This window comes from Annulohypoxylon maeteangense (genome assembly GCF_022496945.1).
Source record: "Annulohypoxylon maeteangense strain CBS 123835 unplaced genomic scaffold GGS22scaffold_2, whole genome shotgun sequence".
In the NCBI taxonomy this organism is placed as follows: Eukaryota; Fungi; Ascomycota; class Sordariomycetes; order Xylariales; family Hypoxylaceae; genus Annulohypoxylon; species Annulohypoxylon maeteangense.
The window spans coordinates 2,436,314-2,452,983 of record NW_025953249.1 but is presented as its reverse complement, the minus strand read 5'-3'; the positions used below and the strand labels follow the sequence as shown (position 1 = coordinate 2,452,983).

Sequence of the window (16,670 nt, the reverse complement as noted above, 5' to 3'; positions counted from 1 at the left end):
ACATATCACTAGATTTTTATAATAGAGATATCTGCTGTAAGGTGAAATCTGAAGGACTATAGAATATGGACCAATTTCTAGTTGCTCTATGATAGCATCGAGAGGGGGAGTTCAAAATTAGGTAGGAAGTGAAATTATTGTTACGGACTAGCTATAATAAATTGCAAGTTATCCGATTTGTGATTCTTGTCTTTTGATGGTTTGGCTCAATCGGCATGTATGAAACCATTAAACTTGCGGATCAGTCCCATGACATGACAATTATCATGTAAGATTTCAGATTTTGACTTCCTTGTCATCATTCAAGATAATGCGCTTTTCTGCAAAGATCTCACTCAAGTAGGTACTTACCGCTTCTCAAATATTACTCATCATCTTACCGAGTTTACTAGCTTGAATACATCATATATTGAAGCCACTTTATGCCGTACAAAGTTAGAAACGCATGTGAACGAGCCTCTCAAAACTAAGTGCTTTCCAGCGCAATGAGGCTATAAGATTATAGCTATGGTTTCAGTAAGCTAAACGCATTATATGCCATATTCTAACATTTCCGAATCTTGTACATACCTAGGTACCTATAATGTATAATGTAAGCAATTAGTTACTCTACACGGTTCCTAACTACTCGATTAGAAGTGAGTAAGGCTCCAAGGTTGAACTAACTTTTCCTCATCTTATAATTACTACAAAGATTAAAGACTAATAAATGCCTCGTGCTGGTCACACTCTTAAAGGTAAATTCAATAAACTTCGACTATGCTTTTATTCCAAGTTCGATATGTAAGACTTATCTTAGCCAGGCACTATGTAGAAGCGCTGGAGCCTCAACACGTCCGAGTTGAATTGTTAGGCCTTTATGAGAACCTTGTTAATGACCAGGTGGCTGGTTAATCGACGACGCATCCACTGCAATAAGCCATTTATGAATGTTTCCCACGCGACTTCCATTAGTGACTCATGAGTTTAAGAAAGTTTCTGTCAATAGATGTTAGATATGCTGTGTCTAAACTCATATTGTATAATTATTTTGAACAAATAAGAAAGTGATTGCCTTGAAAAAGGTTGCTGTATGATACGAAGTCAGGGTGACCAAGGCGTTCGAGCGGCCAATCTTAGCCGATCCGGGATTTGCCCGGGGAAAAGAGGCGCAGGAAATCCACCTGGCTTGATTTGGGGTTTGTTGAACGAACACTGAAGGTACATTTGCGGTGTCGGACTATTGCATACAATACAGATACAATTATACGGTAACTAACACCAGTTGACTAACTAAGTAGACAATTCATACTGACTGAGCAACAACCTTAGATATAAATCCGAAAACTTATATGAAATATTGAACTTAGAAGTATTTATGTACCTTCGTAGTTGCCTTCACAAATTATGTATCTAGTTAGTGCCAGTGCTCAGTGCTCAGTGACGAACAGCAGTAAAGCACTTGGCACAGACTTTGTGGCGCGAGTGGTTTGTGGTCTGTGGCTTGGGGGCGCTAGCTCGGAAACAGACTAGCGTTTTCAAAGCTGGCAAGGTAGGTACCTCCCACCCTCCGTCCACTTTCAATGTTCCCCGACCACCAATTCTTCAGGTCGATTTCCGACAGTTTCTCACATCCATTCCCACAACACGCAGCATACGGGGCCGCACCCGAACATCATCAACTCCATAATAAGGTGTCATATTGTTTCTTTTTATTCCCTAGATTGCTGAAGTTGATGATACGTAAGTATTTAGTTTCTGTTCCCGCGCAAATACTGCTGCTGGACATCCCTACGTTCTGTCACTCGCCTGTGTATTTGACATCGAATCCATCTCGAAGATTTGCACACGCGACCTTGTTATCGCTTCTTTCACTGCTTTTAAGCTTCTCCGATGCTAATATCTAGATGGAATCCGTTGTTCTCGGTTTGTCCGACGCGTTGAGGTCTCCTCGCCCGTCACGTCAACACCGATCGACCGCAATTCCTTCTCCATCATCTATCAGCCTTGCCTTCATCAAACCATCACTTGATATGCGCCAGATCTATTGTCAGACCCATTTCGCGTGTTTAATAGCTGTTTATTGCGTTGTTTTGATCGCCATTTCTAGCGCTGTCCATCGATCTCATATGTGTAGCCTTTTCGTGTTGAAAAATCTGCTAACCTTGCCATCACAGTAGCGGACCGAGGTGTCCAATATCATCATGTCGAGCTCACCGGAGCCAAGTTCCGTCAACGGTCACACGTCGCCCGAGACGAGATCAGCTACGAGAATGGACTTTGATGATCGTGCTAGTGAGAGCGACCTGTCAGACGTTAATGATAATACCGCACCTCGAGCATCTTCCTCTTCTTCACCCGTCAATAATCAACTCTCCCGAGATGTCGAACAAGACCTAGATTCACAAGGTGGTGCCGAGTCAAGCGATAATGACGAGCCGAATAATGCCTCGGATGATGCCGACTTTGATATGGAAGATAGCCCAGCTCCATCACAGAGTGACGCGCATCATGATGAGACATCGACTTCCAACAGCTCCCACCGTGCTCCTAAGCGAAAAGCTACTGCAGACGAAGATGATTACATACGAGAGAATCCTGAGCTCTATGGATTGCGAAGAAGCGTATGTCAATTCAATTGCCATTACAAAGTTCTGCTGGCTGACCTCTTATTAGTCTCGCCCTACGAAGCAGGCCAAACTCGTAAGTATATGATCTAGAAGTTGGTTTGTATTAGCTATGTTGCTGACAGCATTGTTTAAAGGTTGAGTCTGATGAAGAAGGTGATGAATCTGATTCTGATGTCGTTCCTACCAACCGTCGAACGAAGAAGCCTCGCGCGGAGCAGATCTCCCGACAGTGTAAGTTGTCTTCGAGATGCTTAGAATCTGACGGTATTTTTTGTTTCTTGTACTAATGTACTCTAATTCGTAGCTTCTAAACGAGGAACTCCCGCAAGACAAACTCCTGCTGCCGATTCCGACTCCGATACCTATGGCGGAGCTCGTGCTCGAACTTTAATTAAGAAAGCTCGTCGGCAACAATCTCAACCGCAGTCTTTGCTGTATGCCGAGAAGCGTTGGTCTAACAGACGAGCCGCTCAGCAAGTTCAGACTTATCATGAAAGCGATATTGATGACGAAGACGAGTCTGAGCTTACACCCAATTACTGGGGAGGTGAAGAGCTCACCGAAGATTCTATGTACATCGAGAAGGTTGTCGGTCATCGTGTTCGAGACGGTGACGAGCTAATGGCAGACGCAACCAGAGACGACTTCGAGTACAATATAAAATGGCAGGGCAAATCATACCTCCATAATACGTGGGATACCTTAGAGACCCTTCGCGGGTATCGTGGCGTTCGTAAACTCGAGAACTACTACAAACGAACGATCGAGTACGAGATTGATCTCAAGTATGGCGGTGATGACATCCCTCCTGAGACCCGAGAGCAATACATGCTCGACAAGGAACGAGACCACGATGCTTTGGAAGATTACACCAAAGTAGAACGCGTGGTTACGCAACGAAGCGGTGAGGAAGGGAGAGAGTATTTCGTCAAGTGGAAGGGTCTGACTTATGAGCATTGCACATGGGAGGATGCCTCCACTATTAGTGCTATGGCCGAAGACAAGATTGAACAATTCCTCGACCGACAATCAAGATCATGGACCTCGGACAAATATGAGTCCAACCCTTCGACCCGAAGCAAGTTTCTGAAGCTTGACAAGCAGCCTAGCTATATCAAGAACGGCGAGCTAAGAGGATTCCAGCTCACGGGATTGAACTTTCTGTGTCTTAACTGGTGTCGGGCAAACAATGTCATCCTCGCTGATGAAATGGGTCTTGGTAAGACGGTTCAAACTGTCTCCTTCTTGAGCTGGCTTCGCAATGAGCGCAAGCAGGAAGGCCCTTTCCTAGTTGTTGCGCCTTTGAGTGTCATACCAGCCTGGTGTGACACATTCAACTTATGGTCTCCTGATCTAAACTATGTTGTCTACCTTGGAAATGCCGACGCACGAAATACTATACGAGAGCATGAGCTTATGTTCAATGGGAATCCTAAGAAGCACAAGTTCAATGTCCTTGTGACTTCCTACGAATATATCCTGGCGGACACAGACTTCTTGAGAAGCATTAAGTGGCAAGCATTGGCTGTTGATGAGGCCCATCGTTTAAAGAATAAGGACTCAAAGTTGTACTCTGAACTCTTGAGCTTTGGCGCCCCTTCTAAGGTTCTGATCACCGGTACACCTATTCAGAATAACTTGGCCGAGTTATCTTCGCTTCTCGACTTCTTAAATCCCGGAAAGGTTCATATAGACGAAGACCTAGACACGCTTGCGGCCGCAGATGCCCAAACAAAACTTCAGGACCTTCATGCTGCAATTGCGCCCTTCATCTTGCGAAGAACCAAGGAAACCGTCGAATCAGACCTTCCACCAAAGACCGAGAAGATTATTCGTGTAGAACTCTCAGATGTTCAACTCGAATACTATAAAAACATCCTGACGAGGAATTATGCGGCTCTCAATGAGGGAAACAATGGCCAAAAGTCATCTCTGTTGAACATTGTTATGGAGCTGAAGAAGGTTAGCAATCACCCTTACATGTTTCCTGGTGCCGAAGAAAAGGTCCTCAACGGTAGCGAACGACGCGAAGATCAAATCAAGGGTCTCATTGCTAGCAGTGGCAAAATGATGCTTCTTGACCAGCTTCTTGCCAAGCTCAAGAAGGATAATCATCGCGTTTTGATTTTCAGTCAGATGGTGAGGGTACTGGACATTCTTGGCGATTATCTTCGATTGCGTGGGTATCAGTTCCAGCGACTTGACGGTACCATTGGCGCTGGGCCGAGACGTTTGGCGATCAATCACTTCAATGCTGAAGAGAGTTCTGATTTTTGCTTCTTGCTCTCAACAAGAGCTGGTGGATTAGGCATCAACCTCATGACTGCGGATACTGTCATTATCTTTGACTCGGACTGGAACCCCCAGGCCGACCTTCAAGCCATGGCTAGAGCTCATCGAATTGGTCAGAAGAAACCTGTTACCGTCTATCGCCTTGTTTCTAAAGAGACCATTGAAGAGGAAGTCCTCGAGCGTGCCCGGAACAAGTTGCTACTTGAGTATCTGGCTATCCAGGCCGGAGTTACGGACGACGGAAAGGCGTTCAGGGAAGAGTTCAGACAGAAGGGTGTTAGGATCGACGAAGCCAAATCGGCGGATGACATCCAATGGGTATTAAAGATGCGATCCCAGAAGATGTTTGAGCAGTCCGGTAACCAGGAGAGGCTGGAACAACTCGATATTGACTCCATCTTGGAAAATGCCGAGGTCACGAAGACTAAGATAGATGATAAGATGAACCTCAGTACTGGCGGTATCGACTGGGACAATTTCATGCAGTACACTGATGTCAAGGTGGATGATCTTGCTCTTGACTGGGATCAGATTATACCGGCGGAACAGCTGGCAGCTATCAGGGCCGATGAAGATAAAAAGAAGGAAGACGAATACCTTGCGAAGGAATTAGAGGCCAGTGCCCCGCGACGAGCCGCACTGAAAAGTTCCAGGCCTAATGGCGACACCGAGAGAGCCGAACGCATCGCCAAGAAACGAGAACGCGAACAGTTGAAGCAGGAACGCCTGGAGGAGCAGCGGGCTATGCTCTCTGATCCCCGACGACCGCTCAACGAGAAGGAGACTCGTAACCTTATTCGGGCTTTCATGCGATATGGCTTCATTGAAGACCGTCCTGAGGAATTGTTGCGTGATGCTCGCCTGAGTGATCGCGATCGTGACTTTATAGGTGGACTACTTCATGATCTCGTCAGGATGTCTCGCGAAGCTGTAGAGAAGAATAATGACGAGATAAGAGTCCAGGAACAGCAAACCAAGAAAAAGCTCACGAAAAAGGACATCAAGGCTGTCATGTTCGATTTTGGCGAAGTTAAGAAGATCAACGCCGAGACAATCATTGACCGTCCGCCTCAGCTACGTCTTCTGCGGCGCGTCATTCGAGAACTACCGGACTTCCGAACGTTTCGGCTTCCGGATGCCACGAAGGCGGCACATTATAGCTGTGAGTGGGGTGCTAGAGAAGATGGCATGCTCCTCGTTGGTATTGATAGATATGGTTTTGGTGCCTGGGCTCAGATTCGCGACGACAAAGACCTCGGTATGGTGGACAAGTTTTTCTTAGAGGAACATCGTATCGAGAAGAAACAAGAACGAGAGCACGGTGAGAGCAAGGGTGCCAAAGCTCCTGGGGCCGTCCACCTGGTACGCCGCGCAGAGTACCTATTGTCGGTCCTCATCTCGATTCATTCTGATGATGTCAACGCTCACAAGATCGTTGAGAACCATCATCGTAACAACAAAAAGAGTGGTCATGCGACACCTAATGGCCATAGGCGCCCAGAAAAAGGAGGATCTGTGTCAGCCTCGCCTGCTCCCCAGAGCTTAAAGAAGTCGTCGCACCGGGAGAGAGATCATGATCGCTCTCATTCTCGTGGAGACCACCACCGTTCTCGTAGCAGTATCGGAGACAGCAGCACGCCAAGACCCGATGCGAAGCGAAAGCATAGTGGTGAAGTAGATGATCGTCGACACAAACATCGTCGAGTAGAGGAACTTCGCAGATCTGATAATCTCCAACGACAAGCAAGCGACGATGATGAAGATGATGAACGAAATGCTCCCGTCATCGAAGCTCTTATGCAGCCGATATGGTCTCATGTTGAGAAGGTGGAAGCATGCACTAAGGCAAATATCCCCGTTGCCAAAGCTAGGGCTAAGGTCCTAAAATCCGAGATAACCGCAATCGGCGATTTTATTGAAGGACTTAACAAGACTTCAGCTTTGTCGCTCGAGCAGCTAGAGGAGCTGAAGCCAAAATTATGGTACGTTGAGTCGGGAAATTTGCATGAATGAAAACTAACCATGGCATAGGCGATTTATATCGAAGAGAATCCCGGGGTCTGAAAAACAGACCGGTAAGCCGGAGAAGGAGAAGGATAATAAGATGACTGGACCGCGGTTATCAGCACTTTACCAGCAATTGAGTATACAATTGAAGGAAGGGGAGAAGAACGGAGATGTCCAGAAGCCCAAGAGCACCGGCACGGCTATTACTAACGGAGGTCACCGTAGCGAGTCGAGGGCCGCTAGCTAGGGGAACCACCAAAAAGCTCTCATCCCCAGTTGGTCAGACATGGTGGATGATAGGGCATAACAACTAATTGACCATCACATTTTATTGCATCGTATGGCGTCACGGGTTGGCATCTTAGACAGGCGAGGTTGGAGTCGACGCAATCATACCCAACAAAAAGCATCAACGTTACAGGAGACCGGGAGTTCTATGGTCGGAATGGCTAAATCTCTCCCTCGTCTATATCCGCAGAAGCTCTGATCCCAGCCACGATTAGAACGCTCTAGGGGAGTTGAGAATAGCTGAGTAGGAACAACATTATTTTAAATGAATGTAAACCCCAAGGCATGCAAACAAAGATCATGCTCATCAGAGGGAGAAGTCTCATGGGGACTATATCGTGTTTACTCATTGCATATTCGCAGATGGAGTATCGTGACGAAACTTTGCGATAGTTAGATAGTAGTTTCTTACTGCCAACTACTACTCAACTAATGGAAATTATGAATTATCTAAGCCCTTCTGCTCCCAATTTCAAGGTTTTCACCCTGATTACCTACGTTTGTCTTTGAACACGTGACATGGGTAATATGACATGCTTACTTCGGCTACTTAGTTAGAGTGCAAGATATGACTAGGTAGACTTGTCACATGGCGCGAGAATACTGCTGATTTTTACAAGTCACGCAGGATATTGAATCTCATATTCACGTATCAACGGCATGTAAAAAGTAGATCTCAAGATCATTCATATTTCGATTATTCTGCATTTTACGGGCAAGCAACGGACTCTCCTCTCACCCGAGAGACATTAAGAGCCGTTGGCAAGAACAACCGATTCTCTTCTGCATCAACTTGCTGTGATATTCGGGGTTTTCCGGTCTTTGTCCCCGTACCAGGTATATGATATGTCAAGTATTTTCATACCGAAACCGGGCCATTATAAAGATGTTTAGCTATAACCATACAGCTCATTTCTAGGTATCAAACGCCATTGCCTCTGTGCTTTCCTCTGCCCGCCGTGAGAGGAAGCAAGATATGAACCGACGGACTTGAGCCGCGTCCGGAATGATGCGGATTTTTTTCGCCGCCCTAGGAAATAGATAACGCGACGCACGTTTCGTCCCATACGTGCTGATCATGCGAGAATGCAATGGAACAAAGGAAATGCGGACCCCGGAAAACCTCTAATGCTCCGAAAGATTTATCTTTGACATTCCTCTTCCTGCGTGAATAGATGACCTCGTGTAATGTTTTATGTACAGGGAAATAATGAGGACAGGCCTATATACTGGGGTTCTTGAGTTCCAACTAATCGATCAAGGACGCGAAACCTCGGGGCTTCGATGTAGGCGAGATAGTGCCGGCAAGCGACAGACGTGCAGGCTGCTGAGGAGGAGTAGTAGGCGGTGCAATCTCAATGCCCTTCTGAGGTACGGTGTCGTCTCCAGCAGCCTTGCTTCGAGGACGCAGTGAGAACTCCTCGCGCATGACAGATCGAGGAGAAAGAACTGGTTCGGGTTCCAATTCGAACTCGCGCTTTGCGGGGATCTTGGATGGGGCAGCCGTAGTTGCCTTGGTAGCTTTGAAAGTCTTGCTGATCGTAGCTTTAGGAGGCTTCGGCTCTGCCTTCTTGCTCTGCTTGGGCTTACGCTGGGTTGCCTTCTTAGCGTCCTTGCGTCCTGTTGTGGTATTCGTAGATGAATTCGACGAGTTGAGACCGGAGAATGCGAGCTTGCTCTGTTTTGGTTGTGTCTTGATCTTGATCGTAGGCAAGGCTGCCCGTGCCTTGGGACTAGCAGATGGCGTAGGCATGCCCTGAACGTTGTCGGCCAATTGCGGTTTCGCCTCAAGTGGTGAACTGTCACGTGACTCTTTCTTGACAGAGATGCCTTCGGTCTTTCGGATTTCCACCTCGAGCTTGACGCCGCGGACAGTATCCTCATACATCTTCTCGTCAATGACTACAGCTTCATCAACGCTTGCGTCGTAGCGGGGCAGATGGACCAGGGAGGCAACATCGTCACACTTTCCCTTCACGACTAGATCCCAGCAGTTCTTCAGGTCGGCGCCGGTAGGTTCAGGATCCAGATTAATCCAGGCCGTAACACCATCCTTGCGCTCTCTCGTCACACGGCACATATCCTTGACCATATTACGCACACCGGGGATTTTCATGCTGGTACCGACGACGATGATGGCGTCAGGCCGGGCTCGAATATCGGCTCGAACAACATTGGCAATGGATTCCTCGTCGGGGTTATACTCGTTGTAAAGAACCATTCGCGGTCGCAATCGTCCGATTCCGTGACTACGCTTCCCAGCGTGAGAGGTACGCACGTTGTCAGTCTCCTCACATCCCTTACAGAGAGGTGCCTCCGGACCCTCGAAAAGCGAGTCGTCGAAGTCGCTGATCTCGCTACATTTGGAGCATACCATCTTGCCTAGGCCGCCATGGAGCTGAATAGTCTTGGGCCACGGACCTTTGGTGTTCAACGGAACTGTTGTGGAAAGAGGCGGCATAGACGTGTCGAGGCCGTCAACATTCTGTGTGTAGAGGCGCAGTAGGCGGCCTTCTTTAGCAAGTGAGGCGATCAGATGGTGGAACCGGGTAGGCTTCGCATTCCTCGTAAGATGCGATAGATCCCGAACCATAGTGTGGAATGATGAGGTTGTAGAATCATGTTTGTAGACAGACGCGTCGAATAGGTGCTTTCCGGAACCTTTTAGACCGTGTTCTTTAGGTAAAGTCGCGAATAAACCCTTCGAAGATCGGAAATCGGGAACTAGGAGAATAGAAATTAGCACGTGAGCTGAAGGAAAAGCTAAGAGAAAAGCAAAAACACCTGTAAATACGTACTTCCTGCAGATACGGACATTCCGGCACCGGCAATAACCACAATCTTCTTCTTCTTGCGCAGAGCGCCAGTTAGTTGTTCCAGCAACTTCTCGTCCTTCTCGCTCTGCTGTGATGCTGCTTTTAGATCGAGATATTCGGTGGTACGCGGTTTGCGCTCGACGCGTCGTCGCTTAGCGGGCGGTGGGCCATCTGGATTCACCGTAATCTCGTTCTCGACCGACACTTGATCGGAGGACTTCATTGGTGACGCGCTTCCTGGGGAAGTTATTGTTGAAGGTGGAGAGGGTAGGCGGCTTGTATTGTAAGAAAGCGATGTCCTTGGTGATATTGAGGGAGATCTAGAGAGAACTGAAAGAGGTGAAGAAGGTGGATTGGAAGAGGGAGGGTCAGAAAGATCTGACGCCGATGAGATTGATGAAGTATCCATATCCATGTCGGTGGGTCTTCGATCTGAATTATGGGAAAGAGCAAATCTTCCAAAGGATAATAAGAAGGAACCAAGGAAGGCGCCTGTCAATTGTATTTGGAAGAAAGTACTTCAGTCGAGGCAGGGGTGATACGGCCGCGAGGACTTGTTATATTGCGACGATTCGGAATAGGAAAGAACCCAAGGTGCTATATCATCGCGTTATGCCGAAGCCAATAAACCCGATTTATAAACGTAAAGCACAACTCTAAATCCTATAGACTCTCGCGCCGTGCTGTCGGCGATAGCAAATTTTCAAAAACTGTGCACTTATCACGTCGTCGTTGCGATCAATTCGTGTGCGCAAGATGTCCGGACCGGTTATGAAATGGCGGAGATTGGAGGTTGTAAGGACGAAGTGAGATGGAAAAACTCGGGGGTTCTCCCGGGAGGTTGGAGAAGGGGGTACCCGTGAGGTAACAGACAACGCAGGGCAATGGGCAATAGCGAACGGCAAGGCTCCTCTTCCCTCCTCTTTCGGGTTCGCTTAGTCGGCCAACAACGCAGCACAAGTCAGGCAAAGTTAGGCTGTGTGATGATGACTATGAATAGTCTTAACTTTAATAATTCTAGGGCTTCTCCTCATACTTTGGAGAGTTGGTAGGTATCCGTTGTTTATAATAATTCCTTACCGTCTCCTCCCGCACTAACCCTAATTCGATAGTCGCTCTGGAGAAACAGGAAAGAAAGAATTCATGTCAAAATATAACTAGGCACATGTGATTTGTTTAAACTTTCTTTGGTATGAAAAGTGATTTGGAGTTGTATTTGCCGTCTTTAAATAAGACAACTCTGTCCACCGACAATTCAGCCATAAGCCGCCTCTCACCCATCTTTTTCAAAAAGGCAAGTACACATCACAACTAGATTATTTCGATGCTAGATATTCAGAGATAAAACATTGAAGAACTCATCAATATGCTGCATACCATTGTTAGATATTCCAGGTTATGTCATTTGACGTGTGCGGGCAGATTTTTCCTCGAGTATGTTCAGGTGGATAATAACTTTGTTTGGAAGTGTAGATTAAGGCGGTCCCTCATATGCGACGGTCTTTGTTTGCCATGGTGCTGCATCCGCCCTCATCGCCTGAATTGGCTTGATTCATCACCAGATACTTTACTAAACGTAGATGCTGAAACCTGAACAGACTTCTTAGGTCAGAACAATTCGATTAGGTAGGCTAAGAATGATTGGGTACGGCATTATCCCGTTTGCGACCGAAGAAAATAGGAGAGTTTTAATTCTGGTTGCTCCGTGGTTGCCAGGGATAAGCACCTGAGAACGTGGCTCATTCTCAATTTGAGGCTGAACAAGCCACAGAATTCTCCGCTTTTAAGGTTGAAATGTAGCATTCTACCTTTCAAGCCTCGTCTAAATCTAAGTTTGGCTTCAATACGTAATTGCTGCATGAGACCCGCACCCCCCTTACGAAGCGATTATGACCCACATGATGAGTAAGAAAGCTTCAACTCCGTTCAGACACTGTTCAGTATCAGTGCGTTATTCACTTATTCAACTCAACTTCAAACAAACTAACACAATGCGAATGAAGATCAATTTTGAATCAATTTTCTATTTCACTTATTCCCAATACGTCTTATAATAACTAGATAGGTATATAATATCCAGAAATATCATCTGGCTTTTGTACCTTCGCAACGAAGAGACGTTTATATGTCCAAGGTCCAAGCCTGGTCCTAGGATTGTTACTAGTATGCCAACCAACGATTAACTCATTATCAACATTCAAGCAGAGCTTACTACCCATACTACATACTAGCTAGGTACGCTAAAGGCCAGTGTTTCTTCTAATCTTTAAATTTCTTAAATCTTACCCGGAACTTAGGTCTTCCGATTAAGTTTCTAAATGACTTCTGGCAAGATGCCTCTCATTTTAGAAAATCCCATGGGTGGAGATGCAATGCAGGTGGATTTAGAAGACGTCGATGACTTATTTGGCGATGCGGCCGCCCTCTCCCTCCCAACACGGCCAGCCAGCAAACGATTACGACAAAGATTAGATGACCTCCGCCAACGAGGTTGCTGCCAGTACGAACTCATTCCCCCCTACCATTATGTTAAGTCAGCCGCTAATTCATTTTAAAGGGGAATCTCCTGGTCCAAAGGAGGGACTATTGCTTCTATTTCACCTAATGGCCAAGCGCTAGAATTACGATACATCCAGGCTAATGAGAAGGATGCCACCTTTGCCTTAAGTGAGCCCAATATCATCTCACCATGGGCAGCCCTTCCAGGAGGCCCCCTCGTTCATCTCAGTTGGGGACCCATCAACTCGGAACTCGCAGTTATAGATGCTGCTGGGAGAGTTCTCATACTCAACTTCAACGGAAATCTAAACCGCCCAACATTGACTCGGAAATGGGACAGCGATTCTATCGATGATGCACAGGCTATCGTCGGTACCTTTTGGCTGCAAAATTTACAAGTCACAAAATCGAGAGTGCGTTCTGATATACTTTAAATCTGGCTATCATGTCATATGCTTACTCGATACTAGACACCCCCGTATACGCCATCTTATGCCCCAGCTGTCCGGAACGGCAATGGAAACAATTACAATTTCCAGATGTCCCCTATCCTCAACACTGGCCCATGGCATCCTCATCCCAACAAATCTGCGCTAATCTCTATTACCACATCCGGCATATTTAAAATGTTTTGGGGTCAGAATAATGGAAAAGTTGAGGAGACGACTCTAGAGCTCGAGAATGTCACAACTGCAGATGATTTGATCACCCACGCCGCAGTATGTTCCGATAAGAGTAAGTTAATTAAATACGACAATGTATGTCCAGAGTATAGTTCACTAATCGCTGTAGCTAACACACTCATGATCGGCATGGCAACTGCGTCCAAGCAGCTACGTGTTGTCCAAGTTGTTGTCAACTGGAACGTCCCCAAGCCCGACGGCACCCAAAATGTCCCCGCTGGGAGTCAAATGCTGAATCCAACACTGTTGAAGAGGCATGTCGCAATTACTAGCTGGTTCCAACCAAGCTATAGTAATTCACACCTTGATGCATCCATATCAAAGATTACCCATGTTGAAATGCTACCTTCCATACACAATACATCGACGAAGGAGTGGTCACCAGCAGTTATACTGACAGTACGATCAATCATACCCGAACAGAATTCCCCTTACGAACAAGAAATCCAAAGCATCATAGACCGCTGGGAACTCTTACCAGATCAGCAACAATCACTCCATTCCGCCTTTGAGCAATTAGGAGCTAGGAGAAATAGTGTCGGGTCGACGCCACCGGTATGAGTTATGAATCACTATGCAAGCCTTTAAACTAATATACGTTTTAGCACGGTAGTAGACTTAGGAAGCTAGACTCTGTCGTAGTTCATAAGATCATCATCGGGGTCACTCTAATTAATTTCGGGAAGGTTTTATGCATCGGTTACAACGACGGCAGTGTGGATTATCGAGACCGGTTCACCATGGCCGAGTTATACCGTGAGCCTAACCTAGATCGTATCAACTCTATACTCGATGTTGGTTTCTCACAAAGTGGAGAGCCGTCATGTAAGTGCCATTCCCTGGGCCTTCTTTTACTGGATCTAATCGATGATCTAGGTCTTCAAATGGCCCTTTCCCCAACGAATTTCTCGTTGGTCCAATTATGCGAAGATGGCCAGGTGAAATGGAATAGCATAAACTATACTCTATCAGATATAGAATCTATAACCGACAGTATGTATCTATCACATAAGCACATCCCAGATATGTATGAGCTTACACATCTCCAGGTCAAGTTTCCGCCCTGGTTGCTAGCTTCACAATATCGACAGCCCAAGCTGCCACGGTTAATACGAATATCGATGACATTCTAGCAGTAGCTAGGAAGTTTGCCAGCAAAGATGGTAAGATATTTCATTTTATTCGTTTCAGTTGCGAGAAGCATTCAACTGACACCAACCTAGCTTTTGCAATCGATTGGGTAAAAGCCATGGTACAGATGATGAAAATTACTGTCGATTATACGGAGGATGCTCCTCATGATCATCTAATCAAGAATGGTATCTTGCAAATGTTCCTCAGTGTCAGCAACTACCTCGGATGGAGAGGCAACTTCCAACCCCGACAACCCTGGGGAAAGCTAGCCATGCTAGCTCTGAACCTCCGCAATATAGTGATCATGATTACTCTGTCGAGCAATACCATAAACATGAACAAGACCACTATGAACCCTCTCGACGAGCCTGGTATGTTCACCTCCTTCCTTCTAACCAATATTCCACCCCTAAAAGATGTTCTACGTACTAAACATGACTATTTAGACGTCGTCAATGCATTGGCAGGCTGCGTGAAGTGGGCAACTGACTTACTTTGCTGGCTATCGGACTCACTGTTCTGCCTCTTTGACGATGCCAAGTTTATGGGTCTCCTAAAGCATACTCAGACGGTACCTATGATGATGTACCTACAGTCGCAGAACGAAATTGCATTGCATCTAGTTCTATGTTCGGCGACGCGCGGTCTACTCTCGGCCGTGTGTCGCCGAATAACACTTCTTGATTCGTTCTCGACCCGAGCTATTAGTTGGTACGAAACTCGGGAGAAGTCCAACGCAAATAACAATTCGAACACGGCTCCTGACCCTCGTGCTACTGCCCATGCGGCATTATATACCGCATACCAGAGGATACGTCAATATACGTCGTCGTCGCTCATAAAGGCTGATGAATTCGACAAGCTTCTCACCGGCCTAGGTACTGATATACGGTCGGCTTACACCAGCGCGCTTGCGGTTCTCGGGGAGCAACCTAGGGCTAACAACCAGTCGAATGCACCTAAATCTGACGCGTCTCAAGAAGCCATCGCCCGTGGACGCCAACACTGTGAGCTTAGCATGCTTCTTCTGCAAGCGCCCCCGCCATTTTTTGTCTCCGTCGTGGATAGGTTTTTCAATAAAGATCTAAAGGAGTTTAGAGCGCGCTCCGATGTTGCAAAGTTGTATTTTGCCGATTACTCAATCCTTGAGATTAACGATGGGCCTCGTACGCTAGAAAGAAGGAGGACCAGGGGCACCCGGGTGGATCTCTTCAAGAGAGTAGAAATCTCGAGGAAAGCAAGTCGTGTTTCCGGGAACAACAACAAAAGCCAGATTGCCTGGAGGGTATGTGCGCGTTGTGCGAGTGTGATGGAGGACCTCCCTTTCATTAACAGCAAACCGGGTCTGTCATTCCTGCTTCGCCAGCAGTTTCAATGTTGCTGCGGTGGGCGAATGGCTATTATGACGCCAGAAGAAGCAAGACATAATTAGGAATACCCACTGATGTGGGAGAAATACTAGGCAGTGCATATGGCGCACCGTCTTCAATATCATTCTTCTCCCACGACAACTTTAGGGTTTGGGCTTTGGGGGGTTTGGATTTGGATATGCTTCTGGTTCATTGTCCTAAACATCAGTACTAGCCGCATGCAAATGCGATTGAAAACTTGATTTTCATATGGATGGTAAGCAAGGCGTCCCATACATAGCGTATACCAATCATTTTCAAGTCATTGAATAAGGATGAGCAATTGATATTTACACTCTATAAGGTACCTACTCATCCCGTGTTATGTATGTTGTGCACCATTAGATACACGACTACTCAGTTTTTCGTGAAGACAAATCGAGATTGAGCAGTCACCGCCTCTAGCGCTATATTCTCTACTTTCTTTTCGAACTTATCATATTAAAATACCGGTGTGTTCGATGATGGCTGAACATGTACTCGGTGGCTTATATGATTGACTCTAATTTCTCCTGCAGCAGTTATGAGGGCTACAGCTTCGTAATCGAATATCAAGTCCGGAGTTTCCTGCATCGATCTGGAAAATTTTGTCTAGAACATCGAATCAGACTGCCACTGAATTGGTATTCAAGTGGTTGTCTGGATACTCTTACAAACCCGAGGATTATCAACTCTTTGGCTTACACGCCAGTCAAAAGATGGTAGGTACCTATTTATAAGCTAGGTACCTACTAGGTAAATTTCTCATCGGCCGAGCCGATGATGATTATGGAATGATATTTCGACGCGCATACCTGCCAGGTATGCCGCCTGCACGAAATTTTACGGCAGGTTCTTACTGCAGGTTCGTATCTTACGGCATCATCTTATGGCAGGGAAGTGTGAATGTGGCGTGCGTACAGATGTCTCGGACAGTCATCGTTTGCGGTAAGG

At 46.4% G+C, this 16,670-nt stretch overlaps 3 protein-coding genes across 3 annotated transcripts; 2 read left to right on the top strand and 1 right to left on the bottom strand.

Moving 5' to 3' along the window:
• Positions 1 to 1,606: 1,606 nt before the first annotated feature.
• On the top strand, positions 1,607 to 7,627 carry GGS22DRAFT_153519 (P-loop containing nucleoside triphosphate hydrolase protein; the record flags this gene model as incomplete). The annotated part of the gene is made up of 6 exons (XM_047959862.1): positions 1,607 to 1,722; positions 2,157 to 2,603; positions 2,656 to 2,682; positions 2,744 to 2,840; positions 2,914 to 6,883; positions 6,933 to 7,627. Coding segments are annotated over exons 2-6 (4,733 nt in total), but the record flags the coding sequence as incomplete, so codon positions are not given.
• A 245-nt stretch (positions 7,628 to 7,872) lies between these two features.
• Positions 7,873 to 10,995, bottom strand: GGS22DRAFT_153517 (DHS-like NAD/FAD-binding domain-containing protein). Its single transcript, XM_047959861.1, has 2 exons — positions 9,995 to 10,995; positions 7,873 to 9,920 (listed from the first exon to the last, which is right to left on the bottom strand). The coding sequence occupies exons 1-2, from the start codon at positions 10,425 to 10,427 to the stop codon at positions 8,446 to 8,448; spliced, it is 1,908 nt and encodes a 635-aa protein (XP_047823091.1). The 5' UTR covers positions 10,428 to 10,995; the 3' UTR covers positions 7,873 to 8,445.
• A 1,000-nt stretch (positions 10,996 to 11,995) lies between these two features.
• On the top strand, positions 11,996 to 15,834 carry GGS22DRAFT_69216 (RNA polymerase II mediator complex subunit Sin4). The gene is made up of 10 exons (XM_047967815.1): positions 11,996 to 12,258; positions 12,310 to 12,512; positions 12,570 to 12,924; positions 12,982 to 13,246; positions 13,304 to 13,749; positions 13,800 to 14,019; positions 14,071 to 14,187; positions 14,244 to 14,357; positions 14,418 to 14,699; positions 14,775 to 15,834. Exons 2-10 carry the CDS (start codon positions 12,331 to 12,333, stop codon positions 15,758 to 15,760), a joined length of 2,967 nt encoding a protein of 988 aa, XP_047823090.1. The 5' UTR covers positions 11,996 to 12,258; positions 12,310 to 12,330; the 3' UTR covers positions 15,761 to 15,834.
• The last annotated feature ends 836 nt before the right edge of the window (positions 15,835 to 16,670 follow it).